Genomic DNA, 25701 nt, shown 5'->3' with positions numbered 1-25701 from the left:
ATGTGTGAAGCCTCCACTAATGTGGCAACGATGATTTTGCCATTCTTAGCATGCAAACATTAAAGCATGCAAACATTAAAGGTTACATTTATTTCTGGCATACGATTATTTAAGAAATTCAAAATACTAATAAAGACTGAATCAATGAAAAGTGCTAGCAAAAAAAAAAAAGCAAAAAAAAAAAAAACGTAGTCGTTCCTCTATGCACTTTTCCGTATTCGTTCCTCTATGGTTTTCGGCAACCAGATGTACGAAAACGTTAGAAACATTTGATTTTATCTACGTTAGAAATATCTGTAATTTTTCGGGGTAATTTGGTTGCAAAAAGGGATATATACATGAATTAAATCAAAATTTTTAAATAACAATGTAAATTTAAACTAAATAACGAGTAAAGTAAACAGTTTAGGGAATAAAACTTTGCAGTTTCGTCGTCTGTCGTCGTCTGCTGTTTGTAATTGTGTTTATGGCGCGCGCGCTTAGAAACCAGGAACAGCAACGGGTTTAAAGTGCAATGTGGAGTGAACTGAGACCAAAATGTGTAATAACAATCAAATAAGCACTGTGGAGTTTCAGTTGTGATGGCAGTAAGGATAAAAACCGCGATTACAAGGTAAGAAGATTCACAGTTCCAACCATAACCCCGGGAATAACAAGTTTCATACTTTCACTAATATAGGCAACAAAATGTTGTTTTATTGTGCTGATTACAACTGCAATCTTGAGTAAGATCAATAAACGTTACATACATACGCTAACATTGTTCAAATGAGTGCTGGGAAGGCTGGGGAAAGATGGTGGCCGTCACTGATGAGAACCGTCCATGAAAAACGTAGCCGCCATATTGGATTTCAAAACTGCCTTGAAAACATATTTTACGAAGAGCTCACATGCTTATTTTAGTTCGTATGGGGCTTTCATATATCACAATATGTTGACGAAACTTCAGTCTTTTAAATGGTATGCTTAGAGTTGCAATTGTATTCATGTTTCACCAATTAAATATCGAGTGAATAAGACCCGTCTACCGTGATGAGGGTTGGCCTGTTGTGATGTTTCCCCCTATATACATTAACATTGTTCAAATGAGTGCTGGGAAAGATGGTGTCCATCTGTGAACAGACCCGTCCATCCACAAGATAGCCACCATATTGGATTTCAAAACTGCCTTGAAAACATATTTTACGAAGAGCGTCACATGCTTATTTTAGTTTGCATGGGGCTTTCATATATCACATTAAATATCAAGTGAATAGCTAAGTCCCGTCCAGCGTGATGATGGTGGATCGTCCATGATTGTTTACCCTAGTACCTCATTTTGTTGATTTAACTTCAACCTTTTAATGGTATACTTAAAAATTTAATAGTATTGTTGTTTCACCAATTAAATATAGAGTGAAAAGGTGGTCTTTCTGTGAGTGAACATGTCAAGCTTGTTCATTTACCTTATTCTTTCGTAAATTGAAGTTTAAACAACATAATTGCCACACAAATTTCCCAACACTGTAAATAAGAATTTCTACCTACGTAGATTGGGGAATTAGCTTTTGTAGCCTACTACCTATGTGGGGGCGTTTTCGTAAACATAGCCGAGCAAGGTTTGAAGGCAGCATAGCCTACCGGTACGATACCTACAGCAAACAACATAGCCTGGGATAAGGAACAAAGACGTTTCAGGTCATGGAATATATAAAGAACAAGTTGTCTGCATATGGAAGGGCTTCGTCCCTCGTTCAGAAATAACCTAACGGTAAAGGAACGAAGTCTGACTCCCACTTCGTTTGGGGTCCGGCAAACCTAGAGTACAAGAGGCAACCTTACGAGCCACTAATCACCGATAAAACTGCGAATACCTTCGTAATTTGTGTTCTCTAAATTAATAAAACATGATGGATATCTGCTGCAGAGTCTGACAGTTAATAACACACGGAAAATACTTGAAAACAGAATTAAGTTTACCATTGTGCCGTAGTCTTTCGCGTTCAGCAGCGTCGTAACTCGTAACCAATGGCACGTTGACAGCGGTTATGACGTCACGAATGTCTACGCAAGATCTCTGACAACACTAACAAGAGATGGACCACTCTCCTCTCGCGTGAGTTCCTTTATGGCCCCGGTCCCAGTCCCTCTTTTCTTTGCATAGAAATAGTTATACGTAAAAAAAATCTACGCAATGGATTGGAAGCCTAACTCACTAATCAAGACAAGTATTTAGGAACAAATAAAGAAGAAACAGAAAGGAGAATGAATGAGAAGGAAAAAGCAAGTTTCAAAGCATTTGGCAAACCTCCCACTTGCCATTCTCTCAAACGTTAATAGTAATGCTTGTTCATAAATATTAAGTTTGGATGTTTAAAACATAAGAAAATCCTGTTTGTTGAAAAAGAAGCCTCAGATACTATGTTACTGAGCGTGGAACTGCTGCAAATTTTATTTTGCCCGATTTAAAAGCTTACAGTCTACAGCAAGCTCTGGATCTTGGTCTACAGTGTGGCAACCAAGGACTGCTGACGTGAGGTGGTAGGTAACAGGAAAACTCTTATTGTCAGCTGGAAAACTACCTACAACTAAAAACTGCAACAGTACATTTAAATGGTCCAGTTTTCTGTCTATTGGTGACACTGGAGTTTAGTAGTGTCTTTTTAAAGATTCTAAGACAAGATATCATATGAATAACCACCAAAGATTTGAAATATCGCTGGACATTTAGATGATATTTCGACACTTCTAACGACCTATAACGCTAATATAAAAGCTATCTTGATACAACATTCACGAAATTCCTTAATTACAAAATTAGATAATGTGAATGTCGCAGTTATCGAGCATGACAGTGAACTGCATTCAAGAAACTGTAGCTTTCCAAAAATGTATTGTTGGAGGAGAGTTAATTAACAAAAATGCCTCGCATGGTTTAAAAATATAGCAAATAAAACTATAACAATGTACAAGACCTGGAAATCTACTGCATCCCAAGCAAAAAACAAAATATCTCTGCACTGAACAATAAAAAAAATTTAAACAACAAAACTGAGCAATATAACCTTATCTACCCATGCCTCTCCGTGGTAATAATTCCACAAATATGGATACACATTTCTGAAGACGACGATCTGAAAATTATAAGGGAAATGAAAGCCAAAGATGACAAATAAGAGCACTATATCATCAAATGCACACTACAAATTCGAAAGGTTATCTATGATATAGGTGACAAGTTGTACCTACTATACGCTGTGTAGCCTTTGCAGTGTGTACGACTGTTACATGCCCTATCAATGCTATAAATGTCAGGAATTTGGTCGTAGTGCACCAAATTGTAGAAATGCGGTGATAATCACACATCAAATGAATGTACTAGCACCACCTTAAAATGCAAAAATTGTGAAAAGAAGGCCATATTCAACATAAAACATATAATGGCAATAAGTGCACATAGAACAGGTATCAAAGGCGAAACGGATCGTGACTTTAACTAATAATTTTCTTCTATGCAGTTTAATAAATATAAGTCAGTAGGAAATAAAACCAACATAATTAGAAATCTTAGATATGATCACAATCTAGATATATGCATGCTAACGGAGACTTGGCTAAACAATAATGTAATAAACGAAATGACACCAGGGTCGCACAACTTGTACCATGTACCGAGAGAAAACAAAAAAGGTGGTGGAGTGGGACTCTTTGTCAAAAAAATTTACAGTGTCTATAATGAACCAAAATGCGTTTAATACATTCGAATATATTAACACAAAAATTACACACATAAGTAAACACATACAAACTATAAGTTTACAAACCACCAAGCACAAGTAAGAGATTATTCCTAGACGAATTCAGTGACTTCCTAAATATGTTACCTGATAACAAAAATGCAATGATTTGTGATGACTTCAACCCGCATTTAGATGATAATGATGACAATTATGTAAAAATTATGTGAAAGCCACGACCTTGCAAATGTTGTGCAGAAACCGACAACATTATTGAACCATACCATCGACTTAGTGATACAAAACAAAAACAATGAGATTGTGAGTGACACAAGTTGAGTCTGAATGCGTGATGTCCTCAATACATAAACTTGTTACATTTAGCATAAATATATAGACAGGATATGCAATGAAAAAAAAAAAACTATCCCTTACAGAAGCAAAACCAACTTCAAAGCTGGTAAATCTATTGTTGACAGCTAGGGAAAATAAGAGAAACACGCCAGGAGTGCAAGTGTAATTTGAGGAATACCTTGGCAGGTGACCAGGCATGCGTAAGCTGTTTTACAGACTACAGCAAAAGTATATAGCATCAAACTACAAAGATAAATGTCCAAAGGTGACAAGGCAAAGAACAGTTAAATAAAATGCCAACTGGTTTAACAGTGAATTAGGTGAAGCCAAGAAAAAGAAAAGAGAAATGGAAGATCTATGGAAAGGATAAAAAAAAATAAAGAAGTAATGAAAATTGATCACTGTATAAAACAGCCAGAAACCAGTACAACGTCTTGATTAACAACACCAAGAAAATATTTATTATAATAAAATGTTTAGTGAAGAAAAAAATCCTAAAAATAATCCAGATCATTTAGCCTGAATATTAGGACTCGAGAAAGAAAAAGTTCTACCTAATGTAACCAGTGACCACAGGAATCTGGCTGATAACATTATGAACTACTTTGAAGAAAAAATTGAAAGAATCTGTCATAGTTTAGAAAAGGAGGTCTCATCTGGTATCCCAGTGATCATAATGAGAAATAGCAAATTCGGTAAGTTTGAAGAACTGAACATGAAGGGCTTTGAAAAAACTATGAGAAAAAAAAAAAACCTACTGTGAAAATGACCAATTTCCCTAAGTGGCTTAAAAGAGGAAAAATTAAAATTAAAAAATAGAAAACTTTAATCAGTTGCGGGAGCTATATTTTGATATTGTCGGAATGAGTTTAGCACAGTCATCTTTCCCAAACAGTGAAAACCTTGGTTGTATAAAGCCTGCTTACAAAAGGTGACAAAGAAAATCTTAGCTTTTATAGGTCAATATCGAACCTATTGTATTTTATCAAAACTTACAGAAACGGTAGTTCACGAACAAACGAGGAAACACTTGAAGCAACTCGACATTATACCTGATGATCAGCCAGGTTACAGAAAAAAAAACATTTAACAGAAACTGTATTGTGCGTAATTACAAATGTGATAAAAAAATTATGGCAAATAGAAAGTATTTGACACAGTTGACCACTACCTGCTGCTTGAAGACCTATGGTCTGACAGCAGTGGGTGACAACCTTGCAAAAATACCCCCAAGCAGGTTTTGATTGATTTTGGTAGAAAAAGTTCCATAGAATCAGATACTGAATGATGCCCAGTTGGCATCTTTGGGCATTTTGAGAAATTCAACATCACAGCCAGGGGGTATTGACAGGACTCACACTGAATAGCAATGCCACAACAAGATGGGCACTCAGTCTACACAACTTCAGTATGCCTATTCGTGACATTGATGCCATGCAAGGCAACATCCAACAACCCTCAGTTTACTATAAAGAAGAGTCCCGAGCATGGATCCGATCAGATGCCAATGAGACAGAACCTAAAACAGAAATTGGAGCACTGTATCGATCCTCTTGATCCCACTGGTCACCCCAAAAGAACTCTTCTTCAGTGTTGTCACAGGAAAACTTGCTTCTTCAACAGCCAATGTTGACCAAGCCTTGGCACTGGGGAAAAAGTCAATGGAAGCGTACGAAGCAAAGCTGCCAGACGGATTCCATGAACTGATTAGCTGTCCTGTAACTAGAATGGTAACCAAACGGAAGCAAACACCACTTTCTAGATGCTCTGATCCACCCTTTGACACTGAAATTATCTTCACTAGGACCATTGGTCTCATGAATACTGAAGACTTCAATCTGAGGGACCTGTTAGACTATGAACTTTCACAGATTCCAACTTCCCTTTTCACGGGTGATGGTAACCTCTGACTAACTTTATTAAAGTCAAAACTCAAAAATTCTTTGGGTGTTGAACAGCCCTCTTGAACAACACCAGACCCAGAGGTTGTTGTGCTTGATGGTTGTGCCATCCTTTGGACAATTCACTGGCCGAGTCCTGGGAGAATTGTTGATATTGTTGCAGCAGTGGAAACATTCTTGAGAAAAAACTAATCCAAAGTGATGTATATCTGGTGTTCGACTGATACTATCCATACAGTACAAAAGGTTGCTCAAAAAGTCGACAGTCTTCCACTAGAGAAAGTGGTAAATTCTATCTTAAGTTGAACTCATCATTGCCATCTCAAGCTGCATCGTTGTCTATTGTGGACAACAAGGTACAAATCATTAACCTGCTTTGGAATGCATTGGTGGATCGTTTTCAACAGCTTGCCATTAATCAAGGAACTGGTCATCACCGGGTCAGATCCTGTACCATATTCCATTCAGAGAGGAAAGCATCAGAGAAGAATGGACTTGAAAGTAACATGAAGAGGCAGATGTCATTATTGCCAACCACATTGCCAGACAACCCAGAAAACGATCCATGTCATTTGTGACGATACGGATATTTTTGGCCTGTTGGTCCAACTTGTTGCATCTGAGGTCTCCGTTGCAAAATTTCCCTTGCTCCAACATGTCCCACGAGGAATACTATAAATATTGGCGCGACCGTCAACAAGCATGCAGAAATAGCCAAGTATTTACTTTCTCTCCACGCCCTGACTGGTTGTGATGCCGTCAGTACACTGTATGGAATTGGAAAAGCCAAAGCATTAAAAATCCTCAAACAAGGACATCATACTCCTTTGCTTGGAGACAATGAACAGTATGAAGAAGATTTGGAAACACAAGCTGTTGCATTCATTGCCAAGTGCTATGGCAGCAAGGAAACTGGCACCATGTCGGAGGTTCGCCATAGCGTGTGGCAACACAAAACGGCCAGAGGCAAATCTCAAAAATTCACTCTCAGCCCTTCTACCCAGCTCAAGAGCATTTAGTTTGCATGTCGAGAGAGCCCTTTACCAAGCATGCCTATGGAAAGCAGCATTGCAATCTGGTCCTCCAGCTTGGCCTCCTCGGACTTTGGGTGGAAACCAAACCACGACAGTTAAATCCTTCTTCCAGTACCACTTCCACCTGACACATTGGCTGCTCCTGAGAGTGCTGAACCTGCTCTGCTGCAATTGCCAATCGTCAGCAGATGGATATTCCACAAGGAGGTGTTCATGTTGCAAAAATGATATTGCATGCAGCATCTTTTGCAAGTGTAATATCGACTCCAGTCTCAACTGTTACAATCCTCTCAATGCAGCTTTCCAGGATTCTGAAGATGAAGTGGCCCACGCTGACGACGAAAAGGATAATGATAATGAAGACTTTCTCACTTGAAATCATTTATAAATATCTTCTGTGGCATCATTTTCTGATATCTGTTTCTGATAAAGTGAACAAACATTAAGCATGTGTTTGTGTTCTTTCTTTATCACGAATTTTTTGCAACCAATGTAACATTTGAGTTTTATACTTAATATGAACAACTCAATAAGTTTTGGGTTTACACTTTATTTTCTGTCATAAAATTGGCTTCCTTGACCTCGGAAACCCTAGAATTGATGTATCATATTATAAAATAGGGCAAAAAATAAAGAAATGAGAGACGTTTATAAGCTTTTGGATTTCTAATGCAGCCATCTTGGACGCCATGTTGAATTTCTCAAAATGCCCAAAGATGCCAGCTGGGCATCATTCAGTTTCCTGATTCTATGGAACTTTTTCTACCAAAATCAATCAAAACCTGCTTGGGGGGTATTTTGCAATGCCTACTTCAAAATCAGGGTTTGACTGCTAAGTAGACTACAAAGAGCAGTAGGCATTGAAGATGATGTACTTAAATGGTACAAAATCTACTTGGAAAACAGGAAGGTTACAGAGTTTATATCAAATGTGATATCAGAAGAGAAAGGCCTTAGGCATTTACACAATTGAATTATCTAGGATTCTAAACCACAAAGTTAGGTATAAACTGTATGCTGATGATACTTATTTCTATCTTCCTCTCAAAACGGTAGAAAATGCCATTAGTAAAACTGATGCAATAATGGATGTCGGCGAAGAAAATAAAACTAATGACGACAAAACTGAGTGTATGCTATTTGGGTCTGATGGTGCATTAAGAAAAATGAACACTTCAAAAGAATAACTATATGCTCGTCTTCCATTAACATTGAAGCACTAGTGAGGAACGTAGGAGTATCTATTGATAAATTGTCGATGAAAAACCATGTATTGTATATTGTAAAAATCTGTCACTATCATATTAGAAACATTACATTTATTAGAAAATATTTAAACGAGGGTACTCTGAAAACAGAAATTCGTAACAATACTTTTGAGGCTTGACTACTGCAATGTTATATACTACGGTGTTCCTAACTACCTACTAAGAAATTACAAGGAGTACAAAATAGAGCCGCCAGATTGATGAAAGGATTACGTTACCGTGACAGAATAGCCACAGCACTAATTGAGCTACATTGGCTTCCTGTAAAAGCAAGAATAGAATACAAAACACTTCTTACAGACTTTAAAGCGCTAAAATATGGCGAACCTACATATCTGAGACTCTGTTTAAGCTTCTTTAGACCTGAAATGAATATTGTGATCAGATATGAGAGTGGAGCATATAGGCTATTTGAACCTAGAACAAACTGTAAGTCAGGTGAGAGAGCATTTGAACATTGCGCACCAAGACTATACAACAAAGTACCACCTGAAATGAAGATCATACAAAAAGAAAGCAAACTTAAAAAAGAACTGAAGACTCTCGAACTACGATACTGACGAGATAACACTAAAAGACAATTATGAAATATAAGAATCAACTTATTGAAAACGTGCAAGGGCCCGCCAGAGGGAATCATCCATGTGGAGGGCTGTACATAAAACCAAACGAAGTAAACAAAATGAACAAAAAGTGCAACAAAGACCCAACGTGTGTGCTTAATATGGATAGAATGACCACACAATTATGTGGTATTGTGGAATACCAATGCATGAACTGAGGTCAAAATCATCATGTAAGATCTAAGGAATGTTTAGGTTATATGTCATCGTTGCCTCTAACGCTACATGGCACACAGGGCCCCTGTGATGTTGTACCACTTATATATACATTATTTTATCCTCTAAAGATAACTAATCACCCCAAGTCTCCCTTTTCGTAGTTCTCATCCATTTAAGCCTGGGTTTTCCAACTTTTATGGTGCCCACAGAAGTCTATAGCTATCACTATGATATAGTATTCTCACTGGAGTTGTGCCAATGACATGCCCAAGTCATCTCCGTTTCATCATTATCTCAGCAACGTATAGAACTTCAGTAACTTCTTTCCTTTATGGTATCATTTCTCACTCTTTCCTGCAATCTGACTCAAACATTCTTCTTAAAGCATTATCATCATAATCGATAGACTCTTTTAGGTAGTGGTTTCACTGCTATACCATGCTACATGTCTATAGCAAAACAGGTCCTACTAGAATTATGTAAAATCTTACTTTCTTAGACAATTTCTATCTATTTGATTCCAAGTCGTTTTCAACGTCTAATGTTTGATTGGCCTGTTTCAGTCTTTCACTAAATTCCAGCTCAAGAGAAGTTAACATAGAGATGATTGTTCCTAAATATTTGGGAGATTCAACCTTATTAAGCCTTTTCCATCTGTTACTTTGTCTCTTTGTGCATACTCTGTCCTCAATACCTCTGATTTTCTTAGATTTTTTCATTCCCAGCTCCCTATATGTATTATATATATATATTTCTATATATATATATATATATATATATGTATGTATATGAATATATATATATATTATATAATGTTAAGTATGTATGTTTATATTATATATATATATTTAATAATATAAATATAAATATAATTAATATATATAAATATTAGACTAATATAATAATTATATGATGTTTGATTTTTGTTTGTATGGCATTTTTACGTTGCATGGAACCAGTGGTTATTCAGCAACAGGACCAACGGCTTTACGTGACTTCCGAACCACGTCGAGAGTGAACTTCTATCACCTGAAATACACATCTCTCACTCCTCAATGAATATATATGATGCATATTCTTCATCAAGCTTTGTAAATTTTGTAGGATTTGGATGATTAAAACTGCACCATCTGCAGATTCTAAGTCTGCTGGATGTTAATTATATTATAGTTGGTTGCGAGAATTCATGATTTAGTTCGATCCCAACGCATATTTCCCGCTGTCTGAAAGTTCCATTGGAATCAATTCATTTACACTCAATTCTGAGCCTGTTCCTACTTGCACCTGTCGAATCGCTGCCTAAGTGGACTCACCTAAAGCTAGAACGGGCCCCTTGTCATTAGACCTAAATCAGATCTAAGAACTGTAGTATTTTCTTAGTTACTTATACCACGTACCTTCTACTTCTGTCGTTTTCACTTGTACACTCTATCTCCATTACGTTGTATGTTGAAATATACATACCATATACTACATAAAATCTTTTCCACGTTTATATATTCCCTATTTGGTCAAGTTATATCGACTTCACAACCAGTTTATTTAAAAAAAATATATATATAAACCTTGACTCCTAAGAGAGAGAGACAGAGAGAGAGAGAGAACGATGGTAATTATCACCGGGGTAAGTTTGAGCCGTTACCATGACAACGAGGACGCTACTGTATACTCAAACCTCAGCTAACAGTATTCCCTTATGTGCCTTCATCAACCCTAACCTGCTCACAAACGTAAGTCCTGTTAATGTACTGCAGATATTACCACCAGCTTAATAGTCACGCAAAGCTATAAGAGAGAGAAACACGCAAAATGAATAATTTCCAAATTCCTGTTGTCGCCTAAATCCGGCAAGATCTAATCCTCGTCCGTTAACCCGAAACAGACAGCCAGTCACGCCTCCACCAGGTGTTGGGACTGTAGGTACATATGTTTTAGATTTAGATTTTATTTTTAACTGGTTCTTCCTTGTAAAATTTATCCTAACAGAGAAACTATAATAGCAAGATGGCAGACATCTGACAGACAGCGTTTTCAAAGAAGCAACGTTCGAATTATTACACATTTTATGTAATTAACTAACTCAAATTTGAACAACGCACACACACATATATATGGATTATCTCTTTAATTTTTACCCCTTTGACAATTGACCATATGGTATTCTTGATCTTGTTGTTTACCTGATAACTTTCTTTCCAATTGTATTTCATTCGTTCCTTGACAATGTCTTAGTAATGACGAAAGCGCTTGGATTTCTGCCTATCATTTTCCTGTGGTATTCGCTTATTTAATGAAGTCACGTGCATCTACTGTGATATTTAAGCTTATATATATATATATATATATATATATATATATATATATAATATATATATATATATATATATATATATATATATATATATATATATATATATATATATATATATATATATATATATAATGACCTGATTTTCGATCATACAAGGGTTCTACCAGTACAATGAAACGCGTAAGATAAAATTAACACATGTGTATTTTCCTTAATAGTTGCACAGGGCCCTGTTGCTAATAATACGCTACTAATTATATGATTATTATATAGTCGGAAGGTACTCTAAGGCGACACGCGCCGACCACTGTCTTTGAGACACGCCCTGACCCGTCGACCACTAATTCCCTACTGACTCTTAACTTTTCAAACTGAACTTGTTTGGGTCACAGGTCTAAGCTGATTGGCCTCTTATAATTGAAAGGAACCATAAGGGTCTTCGATGTATGGCACTCATTTGAATCACCCACGCCACGCCACCAACGAACATATGGGCATTCGATGAATCAGCGATATCTATCTGATCGTTACTCTCTGATCACACATAGCTACGCACAACACATATAGTAGAATTTCCGTTACGTCTCACACATGAATTTTCTATGCAGACCAGTTCACCACTCCCCCCAACAAGTTCTGCGTCCCGCAGAACTCAAAACACTATTTTTTTTTCTTTATTTATTTATATGCATTTTTCCTTTATTTAGTCTCTATCATTTGTGCACTGTTATTTGAGTACCTTACCGACCGAAATGTTATTAGAAATGTTATTAATAGTTCATGCAGGATAAAAACTAAACATAGCAAGCCAGGGTCAAATTGCGTGCTTACAATTGGCAATTTACAGTCTGTTCTGAATTCCACGCATCACATTGTAAACATGTTCTTTAATGAAAAAGAAATTATGTAAGAATCAATGAAATAATAAATTTTATATCACCACATTAAACACATTACATTCTTCTTAAAATTGGAGCACAAAAAACCTGCAGTTCAAAAAATAATAAAATAAACAGATAGTACAAAAACCTGTGGTTAGAAGAAAGCAATAAAATAAACAGATTACTATCAATCATCAAGACCAAAGAACTTGTAAAAACACAATAAGGAAACAGAAAGTATGATTTGTCTCAATTTATGCACGAAAAGGTATCATCACAAAATCAAAATAAAAGATTAAAAAGGAACACGGCAGGTTGGTGCAAAGATACGTTTAGAATAATGTTTATACTTCAGAACATGACACCAATATTTGCGACCTTCGTCTGTATGCACGTCGGGCGCACCGTTAATGATCCCTAGACATGCTTGTATATCATCTTCACTCCTCTCCCAGGTAACCAGGCAGTCCCGGAAATGGGGTTACCGGTTTGTTCAGAGGCCACATCAGGACATCTTCTCTGACGGGATGCATGTGTGAGAAGTGGTACTCGCCCTGGGCACCGGTCCTAATATGCTTTATCACCGCAGTGTCGTTTTTAATTTCTTTCACGCGGTACGGACCTAAATAGGCGGGCTCAAGTTTATGTTTCTTCGGTTGCAGTCTTTTCAAATAGATCCTGTCCCCTATTTGTATCTTGGACGTTTGTGTGCGGAATCGCTGATCATATTGCGTCTGATACTTTTCATTTGCCCTCAACAGAAGTTTCTGCGTTATCTGAAATACTCTTCGGGTTAGGTTACAGAACATCACCCGGTATTGCTCGACACTATATAACTGTAAAGTTCTAGGGTCCATGATCACAGTATATGGCAATGAAGGGTCCTGTCCATACACTAAAAAATACGGGGTATCTCTTATGGAGCTGTTATACGCAGTATTAAGTGCAAATTCCGCCATTTGCAACATCTCTGCCCACTGATTCGGACTGTCTGTCACTAAATATTTCAAAATATTTGTCACTTCTCTATTATGGGATTCAACTAACCCATTGGCTGAAGGCTGGTAGGATGCGATCGTGAAATGTTCCACATTAAATAATTTTGTCAGCTCTTTTATCACTTCATTAACAAACTCACGCCCATTATCACTGATTAGAGTACGAGGACAGCTGAATTTCGTTATGAATGAACACAAAGCTCTGGCAACCGATGTTGCGGTCTTATCCACCATTGCGTAGGTGTGCGTATAACGCGTGAACGCATCCACCATCACACATACATATTTGAACTGCCCGTCTCCAGGAGGGAAGGGTCCTACGACATCGATATGCACTCTGTTAAATTTAATTGGCTCTACTGGCCACATGCGAGCCTTTGGAATAGAGTGTTTGTGGTTTTTCATGGTATTACATATGTGGCACTGGCTGATAAATTTTGTAATGTCTGTTCTCATTCCTATCCAAAAAAAGGATTCTCGTGCCCTCCTGAGGGACCTTTCTATACCTATATGTCCTGCATAAGCACTTACATGTATCATGTGGATGGCTTTCTCTACCAAAGAGGGAGGAAGGACGACGCGAGATCGGATATCGCCCGGTCTCTTCTCATATTTACAAAACAAAATATCTCTTTCAATGAAGAACATACTTCTGGGCACCTTTAGGAAATCGGGAAACTCGTTACTCGCACCCCTTACATAAGCCCTAACCTGCCCGATCCATGGCTCGGACTTCTGACCCCTTATCACCTCTCCAACACTCCAACCACACAAATCAATCACACACTCATTTTCACCCCCAGGGCATTCGCTTGCTGACCCCCTAGGAGGATCAGCCCTTTCGCTCCCACGACTTGTTTCCCTTCTCTCTCTCCCAAACTCTGGAGTTCCCGAGTTATTCCCGTTTCCTACATCGGCTGCCTCTGACTCATTTAACTGCTTCTTCCGTCGTTGTTCCTCTCTCTTTGCTGCTCGAGTTGTAACTCCCATTATGGCACTTCTGGAGAGGGCATCCGCTACTTTATTTGTTTTCCCTGCTATATGTTCAATTCCCACAATATCGAACTCTAACAGCCGTTCTATCCAACGAGCCTGTCGAGTGGTCAAGTCCCCTTTCTTGAATAAATCTCTCAATGGGCGATGATCTGTGTTAATTTTGACTTTATGCCCCAGTAAAAAGTAGCGATGTCTCTCCAGCATCCATAGAATAGCCAATGCCTCTCTATTGAAGGTACTGTAATTCTTCTCTGCTCCTTTCAATGCTCGTGATGAAAAACAAATCGGCTTTTCATTCCCTGCATCGTCAACTTGAGAAATCACTCCCCCAATAGCTATACTGCTTGCGTCAGTGGTTACTATAAATGCTCGACCGAACTTGGGATAAGCTAATAGTTCATTACTAGTGAGTGAAATCTTTAATTCTTGAAAAGCTATTTCTTCCTCCCGTTCCCAATGAAAATCTTTCTGCTTTCTCAATGAATCTAGCGGTCTCGCTATTTTACTGAAATCTTTTATGAATTTACGGTAGTAGCCCGCGAGCCCAAGGAAACTGGCTACTTCCTTTGCATTCTTCGGTCGGGGGAATTCTCTAATTGCTGCTACTTTATCGGCACAAGGCTTGAGGCCTTCAGATGTTACGAAGTGCCCCAAAAATTCAACTTCTTGCTGAAAGAATTTACATTTGGTTAGATTAATTTTCATCCCCTGTCGCTTTAAAGCTTCTAAAACCTCCATAATGTTCTTCTTGTGTTCTTCTACTGTAGCCCCTATTATGATTATGTCATCTAAATAAACAAACACACTATGCCCTAATAGCGGAGCTAATATGGACATCATAACACGTGAAAAATGAGCAGGAGCATTTTTTACCCCAAAAGGTAGGTAATTATATTCAAACAATTGATCATTAGCTATAAAGGCTGTCTTTTCCTTGCTACTCTCGTCTATAGGTATTTGATGATACCCTGACTTTAAATCTAAGGTGGTGAAGAATTTACTATCCCTGACCTTAATCAACAACTCTTCGATAGAGGGCAATGGGAATGCATTGTCTTTTGTGATACTATTCAGCTTTCTATAATCAACACATAGCCTAAGAGAACCATCCTTCTTTTTAACCATCACGATTGGCGAGGCCCAGGAGGATTCACTTTCTCTAATTGTCCCTTGTTCCCTTAATTTATTAATCTCGTTCTCCACTTCCCGCTGATAGCAAACTGGTATTCTATAAGGCTTAGATCTTATGGGTGGATGACCCCCGGTTTCTATAACAAAAGGAAAACTATTTACTCTGCCTGGGGTTTCGTCGCCAATCGCGATTACATCTTGATAACCTTCTACGATTTCCTTGACAATATTCTGATAAGTAACAGGGGTAGACCCACCAGCTGTCCAGAGGAGTCTACTTAGACGTTCCTCACTGCGACCTTGACACGTGCTACCCAAGGTCGCGATAGTGTAAGAAGCATCTGCTATTTCACAAGGTTCAAGGTCGCATATTGACTCGCTGTCTAGTACGATACGTTGGTCACTGACATTCATAAATGGCACATTAACTTCTCCCTGTATTACCTCACTCAGACGCGGAATAATAAAATCGTCCCATTTGTTATGGGGTCTGATCATAACTAAAGTGCCTTCCGGTATGCTCCGTGAGGGTGTCACGGCAAGGGATGAGAGGGCCGGGGTGGTGCCACATCTCCCACCTCTGGGGCAGCGGGTACTTTTCCCCCAGCTCCCTTCGACTTAAGGGAGACTCATAGGCACCTCGGTCTCTCCCCCTCTGTGGGAATTCTTTGTCCCTTTAAACATACCTCGATCCCTTTCCCGGCTGTGCCAGCCACTATTATTTCGTTCCTATCCACCAAATCAATTCCTAAAATAACTGAAATTCCTTCTACTTGTAATGCTGGCACTACATAAAAGGTACGTATCACCACTCGCCCATCGATGGTTACCTGTTGTCTCACAGCCCTCTGGGTTACCATCCGATGACCACCTGCAGTACTTAAAACCAAAGAACCTTTCATTGGCTGCACTGATCCTGTCACCAGGTGTTCTTCTAACAGAGACACACTTGCACCAGTGTCGATCAACGCCCTTCCCTGTCGCTCCCCTACCCATATTTGCACGATCGGCACCACGGCTTCCTTCGTGGGTTGAGGGTGGGAGATGGGTTCTTGCCTTACCTTCTCTCCTGGCACCCTGTACGACCAGGCATGGGCAGCGACGGGTGGGGGAGAGCTATCCACTACTTCTTGAGGGGTTGGCTGACTTCCCCTCCTCCCCGACAAGGCATCCCTTGTCCTACCTAGGACAGGTCGTTGTTTGGACCCGGTGGCCGTGGGTGTAGTCGGGGGTCCTCCCGACTCCTCCTCCACGCCGCCTTCCCCTTCCTCTCCTTGGTGAGGGGGGAACGTTGTTCTGCTGGCCGTCGTCGTTTTTTGAACAAGCGCTCACGAGGTGGTCTGTTGCTTTGCACCGAAAACAACTTCGTGGCTCGATGAAAGAGGGGCACTGGGCACTCAGGTGGCCCTCTCTCCCACAACCCCAGCAACGGCCAACCGTGTAATTCCCGGTTGTTTTCCCCTTGCCTCTTCGAGGCCCCTGGGTGCGTGACCCGGCCCCCTGGATGGTGGGTGAGGCTGTCGGAGGATTCACTGGGTCAGATTGGTTAACCGTTGCAACAACCGGTTAGGAGGTGGCCTGTGCCCCCATCCTTGTTTGCTGGCGTCGTCTGTGGTCGAATAGTTGTTGTACCTTCGGCAGCAAGGTGTGTAAGGGCCTCTTGTCGTCAACAAGAAATCCCACAACGGAGGTGGGAAGAATTCGTTTCAGCATGCGTCGACAGAAGTTTTCTTTTCCCTCTACAGTCTGGTCTTCGTCAGGGGTGAGGGACTCATAGTCTTCACCGACGCGATAGTAGAAGGCTGAAATCGACTCCCCCTCCCCCAACCTGGGGTCATAACCTTCCATTAGCCCCATCTTTTCCTCTCGATGTAGGGCAAACTGCTGAGTGAGGTGCTGTTTAAAAGTACCCCAGTCTGCCGAATAACAGACGTCCTAGCTCCTGATCTGTCGTGCTGCATTACAGATGATCTTCTGTTTTGCTTGCACAATCTTTTCTCTATCTGTCCAACCAATTGTGGCATTTTCAACACACTTTATAAAGGTCTCGATCGAAAGGAAGCCTTCACCAGTGCGTAAGTTATCAAACTCAGGCACGGATCCATCTAGCACTGGCAATTTTTCTATTTTTCCGTCTAGTTGCACTTGCGTGAACAATGCGACGTTGACCGAGATTGTGGGTGGGTCGACGGGCTTTTTTGTTTGCGTATCCTTTGTTAATTTGTGTAATTCTTCTACCGCGCGTTGGATAATTGTTGCCACTGACGGATCATTCACACTTTCCTTTTTCTCGGCACTGTTATTGTTAGCACTGGTGCTGCTAGTACTGGCACTCCCGCCGTCGCGTGCCGCTTTTCTCCGAGTTTGCATTGTTTATTTCACCTTCACAATTACGCTGTTAATTATTATGCACTGACAAGAACCCCATGACTGACACCAATTTATATGACCTGATTTTCAATCATACAAGGGTTCTACCAGTACAATGAAACGCGTAAGATAAAATTAACATGTGTATTTTCCTTAATAGTTACACAGGGCCCTGTTGCTAATAATATGCTACTAATTATATGATTATTATATAGTCGGAAGGTACTCTAAGGCGACACGCGCCGACCACTGTCTTTGAGACGCGCCCTGACCCGTTGACCTCTAATTCCCTACTGACTCTTAACCAGTGCTGCCACACTCTCGGATTGGAATTATCGTACTGGCTCCTCAAAATTATGGGTTTTCAGTAAAAAATATCGTACAAAATTGTAGATTTTATCGTAATTATTATCTCACACTGTTTCTGATATTTAACACATTTTTATAATTTGACAAAATAATGAATTTATGTATGATTTCTTTGTAGTCCTTAATATCTTGCAATTTACATATATAATTAAGAAAAAGATACAAATGAAACATTTCTCTCTACAAAAACGAAAAAAATGGAATTATGAATAATTAGTTAATGTTATCAACAATTGTTATGGACAAATTATTACTATATTGTATTAACACTGGTAAAAAAAAGTATACAGCTTAGAACGTCACTTCTTTCCATAATGTAAACTAAACTGATAACGAATTAACACGAAGATATGTGAGTTGATAGGCCCACCCATACATATCTTTTAGCACCCCAAAACATCGAAAATCAAAATAGCATCACTGAGTAGTAATTTAAAATAAATATATATAATTAAACATGACTGGTACTGATACCTATCCCATGATAAAGGAATTAATAACAATAATAATTGTAAAGTATATCTTTAAGAATCTTCTTCCTAATCAAATTCAAGTTCTCTGACGTTCTGGAATATCTGAGCATGATTATTTATTCTGGAAAACATATCATTTGCAAGAGTAAAATGAACACATGACCCTCCTGAATCTTTGATGCAACTAGCAGAGAGTAAAGCCCCATTAACTGTCCTTGTTTTCAGTCTGCTTCTTTGTTTAGTTTTAAAGAGGTTAACTTTACTGAACACTCGTTCGCATTCAGCATTAGAGTGCGGCAAGCAAAGAGCAGTTAGAGCAAATTTGGCTAGGTCTGAAAAACTGCTATTTTTTTCCTCCTGGCCGGGGCCCGACGCTAGGCAGCCCGACCCATTCTCCTTCCCACCAGTGGCCCCCACCCCAGGGGACCAAACCGGTGTCCTCCCCACAAGGGTCCTCAACCCTGGCGGCAATAACCAGTCGCCTCCCCACTGGGGGGTCCACTCCTGGGAGCCCAACTGATTTGCTTCCCCGCTGGAGGCCCCACCCCTGACGGCCAGACCAAATCTCCTCCCCGCCAAGGGCCCATCCACTGGCGGCTCGACCTGGTCGCCTCACTGACGGGGGCCCCATCCCAGGCGGCCCAACCTGTTCGCTTCCCAGTGGAGGCCCAACCCAGTCTCCTCCCCCACCAAGGTCCCACCCATGGCGTTCTGACCTGGTCGCCTCCCGGCTGGGGGCCCAACACCTGTTGGCCCGACCTGGTCGCCTCACCCACTCGTCCTGGGACCTGTGATGAACTTTGCCCATTTATCCCAGAACCTGCGGCGGGCCTCGCACCACGACTGTCCTGGCAACTGTGGCGGGCCTCACCCACCTGTCCTAGCACGCGTGGCGGGTCTCGTTCGCCAGTCCCGGCACCCATGGGAGGCCTCACCAGGCAACCCAGGCACCAGTGGCAGGCCTCACCAGCCCACCCTGGCACAAATGGCGGGCCTCACCCGCCTGTCCGGGGACCTATCACAGGCCTCGCCCTCCTGTCCTGGAACCTGTGGCAGGGTTCGCCCGGCCATTCCGACCCGTGGCAGGGTTCGCCCGGCCATTCCGACCCCATTGGGGGGGGGGGGGCAAGCCTCACCTGCTTGTCCCGGCACCTGTGACAGGCCACGCCCGCCCGTCAAGGCGCCTGTGCCAGGCCTCACCCGCCCATAAGGCACCAGTAGCAGACCTCACCCGACCATCCCAGAAGCTGTATCAGGCATTGCCCGAACGTCCCAGCACCTGTGGTAAGCCTCGCCAACCCTTCCCGGGATGCGTGGTGGGCCTCGCCTGCCTGTCCCAGGACGCATGGCAGATGTCGCCTGGCGAGACCCGTGGCGGCCCTCGCCCACCATTCCCGAGACAAGTGACGGACCTCGCCCGCCCATCCCGGGACCCATGGCAGGCCTCCCCCACCAGTCCCGTGGTGGACATCGCCCACCTGTCCTGGGAGCCATGGCGGACATCGCTCACCCATCCCAGGACGGGCGGGCAGGCGTCTGCCGCGGGTCCCGGGACGGGCGGGCAGGCGTCCGCCGCGGGTCCCGGGACGGCGGGGAAGGCGTCCGCCGCGGGTCCCGGGACGGGCGGGCAGGCGTCCGCCGCCGGCCGGTCGGGACGGGCGGGATGCGTCCGCCGCGGGTCCCGGGACTGGCGGGGCAGGCGTCCGCCGCGGGTCCCGGGACGGACGGGCAGGCATCCGCCGCGGGTCCCGGACGGGCGGGCAGGCGTCCGTTGCGGGTCCCGGGACGGGCGGGCAGGCGTCCGCCGAGCAATGTCTGCCATGTGTCCCGGGATTGTTGGGCTGTGCTAGCCACGGGTCCTGGGATGGACGGGTGATGTTCGCCCCAGGTCCCGGGACGTGCGGACCCGGCCCGCCACAGGTCCCGGGAGAGGTGGGCGATGTCCGACACGGGCTCCATTTGGGCGAACGATTACCGCAAACGGTCTTGGGACGGGCAGGCGATGTACGCTACAGGTCCCAGGACAGGTGGGGGATGTCTGCATCTTGCCACGGGTCCCAGGACGGGCGGGCAATATCTGCCACAGGACGGGTGGGTGATGTCCGCCGCGGGTCCCTGGACGGGCGGGTAGGGGCTTTGCGTGTTCCGGGACAGGCGGGCGATGTCTGCCTTGTGTCCCGGGACAGGCTGGCGATGTCTGCTACATGACCGGCGAGCAATGTCTGCATGTGCCCCGGGATTGTTGGGCAGGGCTAGCCACGGGTCCCGGGATGGACGGGTGATGTTTGCCTCGGGTCCTGGGTCGTGCGGGCCTGGCCTGCCACAGGTCCCGGGACGGGCGGATCATATACGCCACGGGTTCCGTGATGGGCGGGCAATTACCGCAACGGTCGATGTCTACCTCTTGTCCCGGGAAGGGCAGGCCGGAGCCCATCTTGGGTCCCGGGAGTAGCGGGCGATGTCCGCCTGCTAGCCCGTCCCGGGACGCTTGGCGGACGCCTTCCCGCCCGTCCCGGGACCCTGCGGCGGACCCTGCCCGCCCGTCCCGGGACCCTCGGCGGTACGCCTCCCGGCCCGTCCCGGGACCGCGGCTGAAGCCGCCGCCCCGTCCCGGACCGCGGCGGCACGATGCCGCCCGTCCCGGGACCCGCGGGGGGCCGGACGCCTGCCCGCCCGTCCCGGGACGTCGCGGACGCCTCCCGGCCCGGGACGCCTGCCCGGCCGCCTGCCCCGGGACCGTCCCGGGACGCTCGCGGACGCCCTGCCCGCCCTCCGTCCCGGGACGGACGCCTCGGCGGACGCGGCCCTCCCGTCCCGGGACGCTCGGCGGGACCCGCCGTCCCCGCCGCCCGGGACGTCTCGGCGGACACCGGCCCGCCCGTCCCGGGACGCTCGGCGGACGCCTGCCTGCCCGTCCCGGGACCCGCGGCGGACGCCTGCCCGCCCGTCCCGGGACGCTCGGCGGACGCCGGCCTGCCCGTCCCGGGACGCTCGGGCGGACGCCGGCCCGCCCGTCCCGGGACGCTCGACGGACGACGGCCCTCACGCCCGTCCCGGGACGCTCGGCGGACGCCCGCCCGCCCGTGCCCGGACCCTCGGCGGACGCCGGCCCGCCCGTCCCGGGACGCTCGGCGGACGCCTGTCCGCCCGTCCCGGGACCCGTGGCGGGCCTCGCCCGCCACTCCCTGCACAGTGTAATAGCTATTCTGTACCTTAGAACCACAATATGCCACTGCATCTTCTCAATTTTCCTGGGGATTCTCTGAATCTTCAAGTTCTTTTCCTTGCACTCCACCAATCCTACTCAATCCTCTCGTCCTTCTCCTGGCACCTCCACTAATCCTACTGAATCCTCTCAATTTTCTTGGGGCTTCTCCTAATCCTCTTTCTTCTCCAGGCACCTACACAAATCCCCTTATTTTCTTCACCCTTTCTATATTCCCTCCCTTTTCTTTTCTATCCACGAATCAATAAAACTCTAAGAAAACATTTTAATATATTTATTTCCGTTCTACTTCAATTTCCTTCAAGGATAAACAAAACAAACTTATTACAAAATAAACATCTTCCTCAAAATGTCCAAATCTTATCCGTCTGAATGAGGCCAGTGCAGTCTTCATCACGCCATTTCTTCAACATCCATAGAAGCTTCTGCACTTTTCACTTGCTCTCCTCCATTCGTCTTCATTTCTCCTGGAGCTTCTTCAAATCATAGACCATTTTCTCCTTCGTTCCTCCCAGCCATCCAACCTCATCATCCATCTGGTCGTTCCATTCGCCCTGGACACCGGCCTTCTTCTTCACCGACTCCAGGCCACCATTTCCTTCCTCTACAAGGCATGCCAGCTCGTTTCTCTTGAGTTTCGCTGTTTCAACTTTACACTGGAGTCCACGCTTTTCCTTCCAACAGGTCCTCCAAAGCCTTCTGCAGGCGCTCCAACCTCACCTCCAAGTCTTTCCAGTCGGATTCCCACTTTTCGCTTGAGTCTTTTTGTTCCTGAATGAGCCTCGCTATCCGCACCGCTTCTGCCGTCTATAGCTGCAATTCTCTCGTTCAGTTCCTTTTCCTTAGGCTCTTCAGCTCCATAATTATCGGTCAGGAGAGAAATCTCGCCAGCGAATAGGCACCCACACCAAACAAGATCACTAATAACAGCTGCTGCCAAGGCCAGATAAGGCCACATTTTCTTCAAACGGAAATCCATATCTGAAGTATCCAGTTCATATACTCTCCTCTCTCTCTCTCTCGATTTTTCGTTGATTTTCTATATTCCACGACAGATATTTTGGTTTATCGAAATATACCAGGAAAGATTCTGAACTTTAATTATGTCTTGTCTCTTGGTTTTATAAATTGCTGAAATCTCTCTCTCTCTCTCTCTCTCTCTGTCTCTCCCTTTCTTTCTTTCTTCCTTTCTTTCTTTCTTTCCCCGAAGGTCTGGAATTCTTCATTTGTTCCTTCATTTAGGTTTAAGGCTTTGCAATCAATATTTTGAGAAGGAGAGAGAGAGAGAGAGAGAAGAGAGAGAGAGAGAGAGAGAGAGAGAGAGAGACCGTATTTTTGCTTAGAAAAACAGAAAAATAGAGAATCTAATGTGTGTATAACCATGCTTAGCGTATAATGCTTTAATTGAGGTTTATATTAATATTAATTCATTCTGTCTATCTACATATATATATATATATATATATATATATATATATATATAGATATATATATATATATTAGAATATATGATATAATGCCCCAAAGTCAGGTCACTTTTTAGGCATGCTGTCTACGCACGAGGAACGCCAAAGGACACGAATGAATCAAAAGTATATTGAAGCAGGAATGCGCACTGAAACCCACTATTGAAACCCACTCATGGAAATTATGACAGCCCTTAAACAAGCTTACCGCGCGTGCGCACGTGTGTGTGGGCGTAATATACGTGATGTTGCAACAGTACTAAGAGAGAGAGAGAGAGATGAGAGAGGACGAGAGAGAGAGAGATAGAGAGAGAGAGAGAGAAAATGGCTACGGTTGTTAATGATGATGTTTTTTCCCGATCACAAACCGTCACCAGGTAGTGTTTTTCTTCTTCTTCTTTCGAAATAGCGTATTCAGGAACTTGGTCTTTTTCTCTTTAAAGGAAATTCTGATGGCCACAGCTGTGAGTAAGAATAGACTAACGTGAAATGACTGTTAACAGTGTGTATTTTATAATCTCATTACATTTTACCAGTATCTGTTTATTTATTTCATTATTTGTCCATTTATTTTTTTTCTTTTCCAATTACTAATCTCTTCTGTCTGCTTATCTGTTACCTCCTATTTACTACTTTCTAATGAACACCATAATATTCTTTGGAAGCTTGAATTTCAAGTCAGTGGCCCCTTTGGTGGGCTTCTTCCATATCAATACGGTTTATACAACCCCCTTTCCTTTCTGCCTTTTTCTTATTTTTTCGGCCCTGGGCAAGAACAGGACCTCTGGTTGCCCGTCCCAACTGCCCCTAACAATTCGCACGTCCGTCAACAATCATTATGCCAATGAGTAACTTGAATTATTGGCTAATAATAATTCACTGACACACAACTCGTGCGTAACGCTGGCCACTTGTTTCTTAGGATGTCGGATGTCTGATACCATTAAGAAGTTTTCTGTTTCCTGATTTCGTGAGCTAGTTTATCGTCCCTTCTATTTTAACCTTTTTAGCCTTTCTAGGGGACCGTTGTAGTCTCAAAGTTAGTATTATTATTATTCTAAAGATGAACCTCATTCATATAGAATAAGCCCACCACCACAGGGTCCATTGACTTGAAATTCAAGAACAGAAGGTAATGGGATATATAGAATGAAGAGATCACCAAACACACACACACACAGAGTTTCATTAGCGACTTGTGTTTGTGATGGTTAATTTTTCAGAAATCATTTTCACAAGCAATTTATAATTGTTACCAAAAGTTCCCCTACTCAAATGATTCTTCAATTAATTATTTAGTTCAATTGAACGTTTGCTACAAGTATGCACACACAAATACAGTCCTTTTCTTTTTTTGTCTGCTCTCTCTCTCTCTCTCTCTCTCTCTCTCTCTCCTCGTCCGGTTTTTTTTTTACCTCATCTATGGCAATAAATTCGAGGATTTTCCTTTGTTTACCATTTTGTCAAATGAATTCATGAATTCTCTCTCTCGCTCATCTTGCCCCTAAGGTCTGGAATTCTTCATTTGTTCCTTCATTTAGGTTTAAGGCTTTGCATTCGATATAAGTTGAAAGAGACCTTACAGACCTTACATCTTGTTCGGGATGCCCCAGGTCCCTCAGTATGAGGCACCTCTAATGTCTACCAGAGAGTTGCTAGTACATCTTCCGGTATATTTTGCATCTTCCAATCTTGGATGGTCTGGGATGCAGTTTAGATATTTGTCGAGCTTATTCTTAAACACATCTACGCTCACTCCTGTTATATTCCTCAGATGAGTGTTGGCAACGCATTGAATAGTACGCTGCATTATTCGATGCTGTGGCGTAGTGGATTAATGTCCTGTGTGCTTTCCTTATTTTTCCTGGTATAGTTTTGGGCGCTATTAATCTACCTCTGCTTGCTCTTTCTGATATTTTTAGCTTCATGATGTTTTCAGCTATTCCTTCCATGCCTGAATTTTCATGTAGCGTTCTCTTCTCCTTTCTAGGCTATATAATTTTAAGGATTGTAGTCTTTCCCAGTAGTCAAGGTCCTTAACTTCTTCTATGCTAGCTGTAAAGGACCTTTGTACACTCTCTATTTGTGCAATATCCTTTTGATAGTGCGGGTACCATATCATATTGCAATATTCAAGTGGACTACGAACATATTTTTTATAAAGCATAATCATGTGTTCAGCTTTTCTTGTTTTGAAGTGCCGTAACAACATTCCCATTTTTGCTTTACATTTTGCCAATAGAATTGCTATTTGATCGTTGCATAACATGTTTCTATTCATCATCACACCAAGGTCTTTAACTGCTTCCTTATTTGTGATTGTCTCATTATTAGGTCCCCTATGTGCATATAGCTTTCCTTCTCTGTCTCCATAGTTTATTGATTCAAATTTATCAGAGTTAAATACCATCCTATTTACCTCTGC

At 42.8% G+C, this 25701-nt stretch overlaps 2 protein-coding genes across 2 annotated transcripts in view; one reads left to right on the top strand and one right to left on the bottom strand.

The window, feature by feature from the left end:
• The window catches only part of LOC135212705 (transmembrane protein 258-like), a 41261-nt gene extending 39144 nt beyond the window's left edge, over positions 1 to 2117 (bottom strand). Inside the window, exon 1 of the mRNA XM_064246396.1 lies at positions 1960 to 2117. Coding sequence (XP_064102466.1) covers positions 1960 to 1962 — 3 coding nt within the window. The 5' untranslated portion in view covers positions 1963 to 2117. The remainder of the gene's footprint in view (positions 1 to 1959) is intronic.
• Positions 1 to 25701, top strand: part of LOC135212704 (uncharacterized) — a 123650-nt gene that overhangs the window by 46503 nt on the left and 51446 nt on the right. The window lies entirely within an intron of this gene.

The sequence above is a fragment of the Macrobrachium nipponense genome, chromosome 41, assembly GCF_015104395.2.
Source record: "Macrobrachium nipponense isolate FS-2020 chromosome 41, ASM1510439v2, whole genome shotgun sequence".
Classification (NCBI taxonomy): Eukaryota; Metazoa; Arthropoda; class Malacostraca; order Decapoda; family Palaemonidae; genus Macrobrachium; species Macrobrachium nipponense.
This window is presented reverse-complemented; position numbering and strand designations above follow the sequence as displayed.